We start from the raw sequence: 12,829 nt of genomic DNA, 5'->3' as shown, positions 1-12,829 counted from the left end.
TTGTGATGGTAGGCAAATTGCAGCAGGTCCATGTCCTTGCTCAGGCAGGGGTTAATTCTAGCCATAACCAACTTCTCGAAGCACTTCATCACAGTAGATGTGAGTGATCCTGGGCAACAGTCATTTGGGCAGCTCACCCTGCTCTTCTTGGGCACTAGAATGATTGCTGCACTTTTGAAGCAGGTGGGAACCTCAGACTGCAGCACAGAGGTTGAAGATATCCTCGAATACTCCAGCCAGTTGGTCAGTGTTTCAGGTCGACAATTCCTTTCCTCCTGCAGATGCTGCTTGACCTGCTGATTTCTTTCAGCAGATTCTTTGTTGCATACGATTATTGGAGTTCTGTGCATACCAAGTAAAACTCCAATAATCCACTGTGTGATTATTCAGCATTACCAATGGCTTGCATTCTGGCTTGCTAAGCCTGTGTTTCTTGTGGCATCTTGAAGCCCTTTGGGTTCACTGGAAAGTTTATTACACTGTTGTGCAGCTTTAAGAAAGAAAATGAATTTAAAGTGCATTGGGAATAACATCCAACAGTCCAGAAAAGTTACTGATCCAACACCACAAAACCCAAGCATTCTGGATTAACAGAGTTTTACTGTATTTGTGAATGCGTTAATTTGGTTTCATTCCACCATGCGTCTAGCTGTGGTTTTCCACCCTGGCCTGCAGCCATTCTGTGCACTTCTCCCTCTGTTGTATCAGTCCCAAAGATTACTATTTTCATTCTGCAGTATTTCCAAATGTTCTGCATCTAGTTTGAACTGTTAATAGTCTCACAGTAACTGTTAACACTTTAAGCCACAAATTGCAATATTGGACAATTAACTTCAATTATTTCAGTAATTTTGTGACTTTGATTATAGAGCAGTGGCAGAGAGCAGCAATCATACTTTATTTCCCATTTCATGAAAACTTCAGTATTGAATAACAAATTGGAACACTTAATTGGGATAGGCCAAAAGTGGCTATGTTTTATTGTTCCTTTGCCAGATGTGGGTGATGCTGACATTTATTGCTCACTCCTACTTGCTCTTGTGGGGAATAGAGGACTACCCTCTTAAACTCCTGCAGTTTGTCTGAACGTACTCCCACAATGAAGTTGAAAGAGTTTGATTAAGCAATGTTGAAAGAACACTGATTTATTCCCAAATTTGGAGAGTTTGTGATTTGGAGGGAAACAAAGTTGATGCTGTTCTCTGCACCCCTTCTAGCTGATAAAAATCTTGGGTTTTGGATAAAAGTCAGATGAAGTCACTTTATATGGATTTAAAACAAATCAAATAATGAGGCATGCGATGTTGCCTATGCTGCCAGAGGTTGATTACATTGATCAATATTCTAGATATTGCTTGATTATCTTTGGAGCTCAAGGGATATTTATACAAAAGACTCCCAAGTAATTGAATAGCACAGAGGAACAAAAGCATTTATAGAATGACCATGCTTAATAGGCCAAGTAATGTTCCTCTCTACCATTAGAGCTATAATGTACATTCAAAAAAATCCATGCATATTCTGGAAGTTCAAATTTAAACTTTATTTTCTCAAAGGAGCAAGTAAATTTTGCTATCTAAATGTTGCATCTCATTTCTTAAATTCCACAAACAAAATATTTTAAAGGGTTTATTAAATTCCGGTAAGGCCAACATTCAACATAAGCATTTTGCTCTTCTGAGCCATAGATTAACACTCCTGACAGCTATGTAACTATGTTGGCACTTCAAATTCAGAAGCCAAAGCCTCCTAGAACTTTCAATTTAAGCCAATACGACAAATACATTTAAAATTATTGAAAACCTTGAAGAAAACTTCAGATTAGAGCTTGCAGTTCTTTTCACTCAACTTATACAAAATGTTAAACAAAACATGAACTTATTAAACAGATGAAGTTTTATTTAAGGTTAAGTTATACAGATATTTTAAACTGAATATAAAATGTGAAAAAATTATATGTTTATTAAAGTTAAGCTGTTAACAAATAGAAGCAAGTGTGGTTGAAAAATCCATTCCATTGCTGAAAGGCATAGTTGATTGAAACATTCCTTAAATCATCTCTCTGCTATTACGGATGGCACAGCACAACACCATGCTGAAAATCATGCCAAAAATCTAAGGAAGGAAGACAAAAAGTTACTAATTTAAATGTATAAATTAAAACTTATCTTCTTAAATTCCCTATTTCAGAGCCTGGAGTCTACTTACCATTATGATTCCAATTCCAATCCCAACTGCCCCAATGATGTAAAGCTTTTTGTTGAACATATCATCAATTGCCTGTAGACATCCCTGCAAAAACCAAGAAAATACTTAGTATAATCATTTGAAGTTTAAATTTAGGTAACTGTTGCTCAGCCACAAAAATGGAAACTAAACAGATGAGCAAAAGCTTAGTAACAATGGAGGTTTTAACCATCACAATGGGGGAAAGAAAAGGCGTGAGAGCAAGAGTGATTCAGAAATGAAATTACAGGGCTAATGCCTTAGCTCTTAATTGAGGAAAGAGATCAGATGAGCAAGAGGCTAGAATTAGTTAAGCACAGAATTCTTGGGTGGGTTATAGGACTGGAGGTGATTCAAGCTAGGGGAAGGACAAAGCTATGCAGAGATTCGAAAACCAAGATGATGATTTTATAATCAATGCATTATTTGACCAGTAACAATTGTAAGTCAGTGTAATACAAATAGGACATGGGCAGAATTATGAATGATCTCAAGTTTAACGAGGATGACCAGGAGTCTAGGAGGTAACAAAAGCATGAATGAGGTTTTCAGCAGATGAGATTAAGCAGGGGCAAAGCACGGTGATGTTATACGGAGAGTGATGACATGGAAGTCTGAAATGCTGCTTGTGGTCCAATCCAGCAAGGCTAAGAGTCTGTATTAGTTTCAGTTTGTTGGAAGGGCAACTGAAGAAATCAATGGCTAGGAAAGTGTCAGGTGTTAGATCAAATCAAAACGAGGGATAGGTAATTACAATACCTGTCTGGTAAACTCTTCCAAAAATTCTTTTTTGGGGCAAGTGTCACGGATAAGTGGTTCCACTGCCCCTCCTATTCCACAGCAGTCCAGCTGAAATAAAATAATTTTCTCAAACATTGGTTCATTACAAAAGAAAACACAACTCCGGTGTTGAAAACTAGTACAAGTAGAACAAGTTAAATATTTTCAGTTGCATGCAAACAGTTAAATAGTATATTAGTTTCACATCAGAAAAAACATTACAGCAAAGGATTTGCAGTCGACTTCCATCTAAGCACAGCATTCTCACATTTAAAAGTCAACAGTGTACCTTATTGCTGGGTAGTAGGCCAAGTGATTTAGAACCAATAGCATCCATGTACTTCCTTATATGACCTCCACTGCTGGTTCAAATGTCATATTACCCAACAATTACAGCCAAAACCCCAGGAAAGCCATTAATTGACATTCTTAATGTTGTTTGGGGGAGGTGAAGTATTGAATGGTTTAAAAAAAATTGTTAATCATATTCAAATATACATTTTGAAATTTGTGAAAACTGGCAGTCTGGGCTGAACTATATGGGCTCAAACCTCAAGTTGCAGAGAAAACCCAGTTATACTGACCAAATAAATGCCAACACACAGTCATAAGCTTGAAGTGATACCAACTGTTGTGCCATTTGGCCCCATGCAGAGGTAAAGAATTCACAATTCTGCTCTGGAATTGGTGCCAAGTTAGTTTCTCCCACTTCATCTCAAAGCTAGCTCAAGTCCAGTTCGAGCCTCACTGATGGGCATTAAACCTGTACAATGTCCAAGGCTAAAAAGTTTGCAGACACTGATAGTTATGATATCATGCAACTTCAAATATATTTAAGCAGCTTTCTCAATAGAACTGGTGACCACATTTATAAAAAACTGATTTAAACAAGTTAATAACTTACACCTTTCTGAATTGCAATTAGAGCTGCTTTCTTGCTTTCATCTTTTCCGACAACATATTCGGTATACAGGGATCTATATACATCCTGCACTTCCTCAGTAACCTGTGGGATACAATTAGAAAATATGATTTATTTACTTACACTGAGAGATTTAAGCATAACAGGTCTCACAACTAATATGTTACTAGTAGAATCATAGCTTCAGGAATAAAAACAGAATAGGCCACTTTCTATATCCCAAACGCATTACATGCAGTCTTGAAGTCTGATCATTGTTGAAATGCACTATTACTAATTTGCGCATTTAGCAGATGGGAAATGTACTGCAATCCTGAAGATAAAGCATATTGGCAGAAAGCAGGCCAAAGGGTAACTTCTGGACCAGGGTGCATGTTTATTCTGTCTGGAACACAGGATGTGCTGCAAAAGGCACCAGTTCTTGTCATTTTGCTGTTGGGTTTTCAGCAAGCCAGGCTCAATCCTGACTTCCAGTGCTGTCCACGTGGAGCCTACATGTTCTGTGGCCTGTTTTTTGCTCTGGATGCTCCTACATCCCCGAGGTGTGTGATTTGGTAAGTCAACTGGCGTGCAGGTGAGTAGTAAAATCTGGGTGGAGTTGATGGGAATGTGAAGACAATAAAATGGGATTCAAGTAAATGGTGTTTGATGGTCAGCATGGAATCAGTGAGCTGGCCAGCCTGTTTCCGTGCTGCATGACTAATGTTTCTAGCACCTAGGATAAGTGTCTTCATTTACCTCGAGATCCTATGGAAGCTGGGATGGTTTTCCAAGCTGCGAGGCAAAGCCAATGTTGATTAGAGGCATTCAAAACCAAGGAGGATTTTGACAGGAAATCAAAATAAACCATTGCCACTGACAAAAAGAATTTAAGGTTCTTGGCAGAAGAATCATTGGTGGGGGGGGGGGGGGGGCGTGGCCAAGGAGAGGGAAAGGCAGGAAAATATTTTACACAGCAAATTGTTATAATCTGCAGTGCACTATCTGAAAGGATGATTGATGATTCTGTAGCAATTTTCAAAGAGGATAATTACAAAACACATTTTTTGGACTATGAAGGGCAGAGAAGCTGGAATAATTGGAAACTCTTTCAAAGAGTTGGATCAGACATCTCTTTTGTAACACTGCAAATCTGGCTGTATTATCACAAGGCAATTTCACTGCAATAAAAGAAAAATCTGTATCAAACACTTTCAATTTAAACCAATAAAACACTTGTGTGCATTTCAGAAACTGCAATATTGGAAACATATCCAGCATTTTCCATTTTTTGTCTTATTTCCAGTATCTGCAGTATTTTGTTTAGAAAGAATCAGTTAAGAGTAATTATAAGATTTCTTTGTTAGTCACATGTACACCAAAACACAGTGAAGTGCATCTTTTTGTGTAGAGTGTTTTGGGGGCAGCCTGCAAGTGTCACCGCGCTTCTGATGCCAACATAGCAATGCCAACAATTTCCTACCCAGTACATCTTTGGAATGTGGGAGGAAACCGGAGCACCCAGAGGAAACCCACGCAGTCAGTAGAATGTACAAACTCCTTACAGACAGTGACTGGAATTGAACCTGGGTCACTGGCGCTGCAATAGTGTTATGCAAACTGCTACACAAAATGATTTTGATTATGAATTACTTACAGCCAAGAAAATACAAGTGTCAAGTAAAACAAAGCAAAAAAAAAATCATTTCCTCAGCTTGAGGAAAAATCTTGAGGAAGTAGTGCTCATTAAAATAGAAAACCTGCATAAGCAGTTAATCTCCTTAGGCAGTCCTTCAGAACAGAGGAAGATTTGCTTCCACTCCAGTTCCAAGGTGGTTAAAGACACCATTGTGTGAAGTTCCACAAATGGGCAGGAAGTGCCTGACAAGTCAGACAACTGGCAGTCTGCATGATCATCTGTTCCTTCTGCAATTTACACAAAGCATCTGTGCGCTCCTGATGTGTGGACCTGAACTTCTTAATCCCACCCGAATGCACTTTCTTCATTTCAAGTGGCCATGGGCTAAGGTTCGCAGGAGTCAGTGGAGATGCTGCATTTCCTCAGAGTCTTGAGCACATCTTTGAATCTTTTCCTTGGTAACATCATACCAACAGGAGGTGTCTATTGTGGAAGGCTGGTGTCAGGAATACGAACGACGTAGCCTACCCAACAAAGCCCACAGCACGTTACTGGTTGTTGGCCTGGGAGAGGATAATAATGTTGGTTCACTTATCCTTCCAGTGAATTTGGAAGATTTTACAAATACAGCATCAATGATATCTTCCCAGTGCACTGAGATGCCTGCTACGGGTCACCCACAAAGGATAATGTAGGGGTGCAGGGATTATTGCTGCTCAGTCGATCGTGAGTTTTGTGTCAGGTGTTCCACAGTCCTACCTGACTGATGAAGTCAAAGATTTGTGAGACTGAAAGAGACTACATATTGTAGCTGGTGCAGCTCCCTGCTTCTTCCATTGAGTGGTCTCACAGTAAAGGTCATGTCCCATGTCTCTGGAAGAACGAAATCCATACTGTAACTAGAGGAGTGGTCCTTGGCCACTAGGAGGAAATTGATCAGAAGGACTCCAGCCACAATGCACAGTCAGACCCATCTCTCTTTTTGAAGATAATCACAATTAAGGTATCTGAGAATCCCTGGTTTATCCTTCTCCAAAGCATGGATGATGATATTCACAGGCATCAGTGTTTCAGTCAAGAATCTTGCCACGAGTTCATGTGCTTGCCCCTCTGATGAAACAATGTCCAATATGACAAGACCATGCTCCAAGTATATTGTCAAGAGAAAAACCTGTTAGTCTCTCTTACTCCTTCCTCCTGATCATGCCTTGCCAGAGGGTTGCGTTCCTTCTCAACCTAGTGCTGTATTTGCTCAGGAGGATCAGTTTGTCTTCCTTTGAGTTGAGAACCAATTTTCTCCCTTCCTCCTGCCTACTCTCCACCCTTGGAGAAAGTAGGTCCTTCTCGACTCCACGGAAGCTTTCAGAGTTGGACTGTAGCCACTAATGGCCATGTTGGTTCTGTACTAGCGAGCTGAAAGGTCAAAATGTATGCACTTCCTCTACAAGAGGTTAAAAAAGGCATTCCTCTTTTAGTTCACTCAAGGTGATGTACTCTTTTTGTCTTTAAACTCGCTATCTCCTGTCCAAATTGCCCTACTCAATTGGGTGATAACAAAGCATTTGAGATTCTGAGCTCATGCTGTGGAATAGTGTTCAGGTCCATCACTGTAAGAATTGCCCATGTTGGTCCTGGTATTCCAGATCCTGAACTTCATAATCACAGAGTGGAAATTGCCTGTACATTTTTTTTCTTATAATGTAGAATAGCTTTTTCACACCAGAGCAAGGTGTTGATCCAATAGCCAGGAAGATGAGGCTCTGCTTCATGGATATTAAAATAGTGCCAGCTGGCACGTGCACACTCTCGAGAACATTGGTGGAGGGAGGCTGAGTGCTGCGGCCAGGGCTGCTGACAAGGAATGTAGGGAGGATTCGAGCCAGAGCCAAGGAACAAGAATATGGGGAGAAGGAGTCAGGGAGCCAATGCCCTTGGCAAACAGAACATTTAAAAACCAACAGGGGAACCTAATAGTTTTAAAATGTAATGAACTTTCTCATTGGGTCAAAAGACGACAGATAAAGAATCAGCAAGGGGATCTGAAAGTCATTAATGATAACTGACACTTGGATCCAAATTCAGTTCAGACCAATAGTCTACTGTCCACACAAACCCCAACTCAGGAGAACTTTGATTGCCTCTGTTTAGCTCACAGAAGTTAGACTTTTCTAATCTCACCAATTTCAGCTGGAGGCACAGCAGCTTGATTGGGGGGTTGAAAGCAGATATTAGTACATGCCTCAAACAGATACAAGCCACATTGTGGTGGTACAGTAGAGGAAGCAAAAAACATTTAACCTGGAAATGTCAATGGCCAAGAAAGCTTAAACCTCAATTCATTAGCGCCAACATCCTTTAAGTAGCAATGAGCTATCAAGTGATAATCTTTCAACCCTACCTTATCTTTATTCAAAAAGCCCCATATTCCAGCTGCAATTTCAACTGCAAATATGATGAGGAGAAAAACGAAGAACTGAAAAAGAAGATTGTAACATATGAACTATATCAATACAAAAATCAGTTCAATAGAAAAAGTCACTTCATTATTTTCAAGCATGAATTTATCTAAAACAATGGTTTAGTGGGAAACCTCTGTACCAATCCAGAGTCAGGTCTTGTTGTGACAGTAATGGACTAACTCTTTGGAGGACATTCTCTCACCCTGCTTCACCTCACAACTGTATTATGTTGAATCACCTAATGGATATCCCAGAAGTTTCATATTGGTGAAGTGAAACCATACAAACTAAATTTAAAGAATAAATTCACAATTTTTTCTTGACTTGCATCTCTAATTAAAGATAATGCTGGTGAGAAATTTCTAAAATGAGAAATTAAATTACAATAAAATGCAATATGATTACTAACTGAAAAATCAAGATTTAACAAGATCAACTTTGAGTATTAAGATGCTCATTAATAACAAAGTATCCTGCGGTTGCTCAACCCCTCCTTATCCATGTCCCCACCTACCTTCCCAGATTTTACTCATTGGGAGCCTGGTGCAAAGCAATGAAGCTGATTTCTTAATGAACGTTCAAAGAGTTTCTCACAGTAACAAAACTTCTGCACATACCTTTTTGGCTAAGATAAGCTCCGAGGAATCACAATGCAGAATCAGATAGTCAAGCTACTAGGGACTTAGGTGCAAGGAAGGAAATGTGTTTGTAAAGGAGCCACCTCCTGCTCAGATTCTTCTTGAGCTTTCAATTACGAGTAGAAAACTACCTAAACCCTCGAGGCATACTTTATAATTCCCCATGAGTCAGTTCTCAAACTTCAGAATAAATAATTTACTTTCTCCTGTTGAAACTACATTTATTTTTAACAAGGTACTTTCACCATGAGCTGTCCACAAGTGACAGACCAAATACACCTTCAATCGTCTAACAGGCATCTAAAGGATTATCTTGGCTGCACGTTAATACTCAAATAAACTCTACATGACTTGCTAAATTTGGTAATTTAATAACTGAACCAGAAAGGCCAACATTACCCAGGGAGCTGTTGATAAGTTAATCTGACTCCCAAAAGAATGCACCAATTGCCAATATTAGTGATTAATTCCCACCAGGCTAATTCCTTAATAGGTAGTGAGTTTTGGACACACAGTGGAAAGTTCACCAGCAAATGGTTACTGGATTAGGGTTTTGATTAGAAAATCACAAAGCACATTTAGACATTCCTAAGCCTTGATCTTGTCACCCTTTATGTATACAAGTGGAACGATAAATAGAACTTCAACCTGTGGATTCATCAGTACAATGGTTTTGACACACCAAATGAAGCTTTAAAAAGAGAAAACTTTAAAAACTAACTTCTAATGATACATCTTTAAGATAATCCATACAAGAATGTTTCTGCTCATGGGACACAAGTAGAAATGTGCAATGTAAATGTTCTACTCACGCATCCAAGCATGCAGGTAGATTCTTGAATTGCACCGCAGCACCCTAGGAACCCAACAATCATCATCAATGCACCAGCTCCAATCAAAATATAGACACCTGTAAAAAAAAATGCAGAAGTATTTGAGTCACAGGAGCAGCATGGGAGCACTACCTCCAAGTGACACTATTGTTCTTTTGTTGTCATTAGACCTATAATCGGACTCCTATTTATTGTCAATAGCTCTGCCTCCAATACCATAATCCCAAACAAACTCATCTCCAAACTCCTTGACCTAGGACTCTGCACTACCCCCTCTGCAACTGGATCCTTGACCTCCTGACCAACAGATCGCAATTAGTAAAGAAAGGCAACACCAGTGCCCCACGAGGCTAAGTCCTCAGCCTTTTATTATTCTTCCTGTACACTTACAACTGTGTGGCCAAATTCTGCTTCAATTCTATTTATAAGTTTGCAGATCACACCACTGTAGTGGGCTGGATCTCAAACAATGATGAAATGGAGTACAGGAAGGAGATGGTCTAGTGGCAAGGTGACAAGACAGCAACTTCTCCCTGAATGTCAGCAATATGAAGGAGTTAGTCATTGACTTGAGGAAGCAGGGTGGAGTACACGCCCATCTGTATCAATGGTGCTGAGGTGAAGATGTTGGAGAGTTTCAAGTTCCTAGGTGTAAATATCACCAACAATGTGTCCTGGTCCAGCCACATGAATGCTATGGCCAAGAAAGCACACCACAGAAGGCCAAGCATTCCCCCATGAATCTTACCAATTTTTATAGAAGCACCATGGCAAGCATCCTATCGAATGCATCACAGCTTGAAATAGGAGCTGCTCAGCCTAAGACTGCAAGAAATTGCAGAGATGGGAATGCAGCCCAGACTATCGCACAAACCAACCTCCCCTCCATCTACACCCCCAATTGGTAAGTGGCTAACATAATTGAAGACCCCTCCCATCCCAGTCATTCTCTTTTCCCACCCCCTCCCTAAATTGGGCAGAAGACACAAAAGCTTGAGAGCACATTCCACCAGGCTCAAGGATAGCTTCTATCCTACTGTTATCAAACTCTTGAATGGACTCTTGGCATTGGAGGCAGACCTCTCATACACCAAAAGATGAACTCTTGCTCTCTCAATCTACCTCATATTGGCCCTTGCACCTTATTTGTCTACCTGCACTTTCCTCTAACTGCAACATTATATTCTACATTGTTTTCTTTTTACTACCTTGATTTAATTATGTATGGCATGATCTGTCTGCTTTTCACTGCATCTTAGTGCACGTGACAATAATAGACCCATAACAGACAATACATCAAAATCCTGGAACTTCATACTAAACAGCACTATAGAATCAGAATTAGGTTTATTATCACTGTCTTACATGATGTGAAATTTGTTGTTTTGCAACAGCAGTAGGGCAAAGACATAACATTACTATAAATTACAAGATAAATACATAGTGCACAAAAAAGGAATAATGAGGTAGTGTTTATGGACTGTTCGGAAATCCGATAACAGAGGGGAAGAAGCTGTTCCTGAATAGTTGAGTGTGGGTCTTCAGGCTCCTGCACTTCCTTCCTGATGGTAGGAACTAGCAGAGGGCATGTCCTGGATGGTGACATGACAGATGTCACCTTCTTGAGGCACTGCCTCTTGAAGATGCCCTCGATGGTAGGGAGGGTTGTGTCTGTGATGGAGCTGGCTGAGTCTACAATCATCTGCAGTCTCTTGCGTTCCTGTGCATTGGAGCCTCCATACCAGCCTGTGATGCACCCAGTCAGAATGCTCTCCACCATACATCTATAGAAATTTTCAAGCACCTTTGGTGACATACCAAATCTCCTAAAGCCTTAATGAAGTAGAGCCACTGGCTTGCCTTCTTCGTGATTGTATCAATGTGAACGTTAGACACCACATAAACTACCTCAGTTCAAAAAAAGCGGGTTAATACCAATGTCTAAAATGTGAAAAAGAAATAGACATTAAATGCTGGCTATGCTCGCAACGTCTGCTTTCAGGGTTTATTTTGAACTGTGAACTTAAGCCACACAGCACCTGCAATCTGAGTTTGGCTTGTTTAAAAATCTCCATTTAAATTAACCAGGCAGCTAACTGGAAAGTTCAGGCACCCATTTCTACTTTACATTAACATGAATTTGCCACTTACAAGTAGAGGTGTACAGACTTGATTTGCAGCTGGATTCTGTACAAACCGTGTTTACACGGAGTTGGGAGATAACAGTTCCACAGAGACAATGGCTTTGAAAGCGGTAACTGCAGCTTAATTTTGCAATTTTGTACTATACTTATGGCTATCCAAACAAATAGTGTCTTCCATAAAATAACATTATGTAGAAAGCAAACAACTTAATCAACCAATTTGTTGTTGGAAATTAATCTGACCTCAGCTTTTTCACCAAAAAAACCCTAAAGTTACAACATTTGAAACTAAACAATGTACTACTTTCAGAATGTACATCTGTGTTAGAAATACAATTTACTATTGTATGCTGCTAATAAATGATTAACATTTTCCATAAAGCCATCCTTCAATTACAAGGAACAGGAAGTGCTAATGTACAAGGCTGCTCTTTATTTAACAATTGCATGTGTTCTATCATTACTATTAAAGTCAACAAGCCATCAAAATGTCATCAGGAATAAGTCTCACCATGCAAAGAAAAAATACGATTTCAACCTTGTACAAAACTTAAAAAATAAAGACCACTGGTTTAGTGTATTAAAAAGGATCTCGATAGTGGTTTGTGTTCTGCCATACCCTCTGTGGTGGAGCACCTAGAACATGCTTTTGGTGTACAGTTGTTTTCCATCCATTAACTAATTTCCTTCTTGACATAATGCCTGACCTACTAAAAATTGAGCATTACAAACAAAAAATACTAATTGCTCCACTGATGTAATTTATCCCTGGTACAATGAGTAAATCTACTCTATTTATATTACCTTGTCATACTTCCCAGAGTGATTCAGTTCGTACATCTCCACATTAATTTATCTGCCACAGCAAATCATTTCACCAATCTGCATCCTCCCTACATCTATTACTATCCTCCATTATTGAATTGCATCATCTGCAATCATTCATATACTGTAAAACTGGACTTGGGTATATCAAGCAGAGCAGTGGTCCCAAATCAATTGCTTGGGTATGCCACACACATCCCCTTCTTGTCTGAAAACAAAATATTCACTCACTAATACTCTGATCACTCCCAACATTTTGTTTCAGTCTCTTCAGCCAACATCATAGCCACCCAACCACAGAATTGAAACCCGAGATCAAAGAACCATCAACTATAGAGTATTTTAGCATCTGCATGATTCACTCCACATCCTCTTGTTTACCTC

At 39.6% G+C, this 12,829-nt stretch overlaps 1 protein-coding gene across 1 annotated transcript in view; it reads right to left on the bottom strand.

The window, feature by feature from the left end:
* Positions 1–1,519: 1,519 nt before the first annotated feature.
* The window catches only part of cd9a (CD9 molecule a), a 29,808-nt gene continuing 18,498 nt past the window's right edge, over positions 1,520–12,829 (bottom strand). Inside the window, exons 3-8 of the mRNA XM_052034011.1 lie at positions 9,456–9,553; positions 7,945–8,019; positions 3,911–4,012; positions 2,986–3,075; positions 2,209–2,292; positions 1,520–2,115 (exon numbers count right to left, since the gene is read on the bottom strand). Coding sequence (XP_051889971.1) covers positions 2,050–2,115; positions 2,209–2,292; positions 2,986–3,075; positions 3,911–4,012; positions 7,945–8,019; positions 9,456–9,553 — 515 coding nt within the window. The 3' untranslated portion in view covers positions 1,520–2,049. The remainder of the gene's footprint in view (positions 2,116–2,208; positions 2,293–2,985; positions 3,076–3,910; positions 4,013–7,944; positions 8,020–9,455; positions 9,554–12,829) is intronic.

Source organism: Pristis pectinata, chromosome 19, assembly GCF_009764475.1.
Source record: "Pristis pectinata isolate sPriPec2 chromosome 19, sPriPec2.1.pri, whole genome shotgun sequence".
Taxonomy (NCBI): Eukaryota; Metazoa; Chordata; class Chondrichthyes; order Rhinopristiformes; family Pristidae; genus Pristis; species Pristis pectinata.
This window is presented reverse-complemented; position numbering and strand designations above follow the sequence as displayed.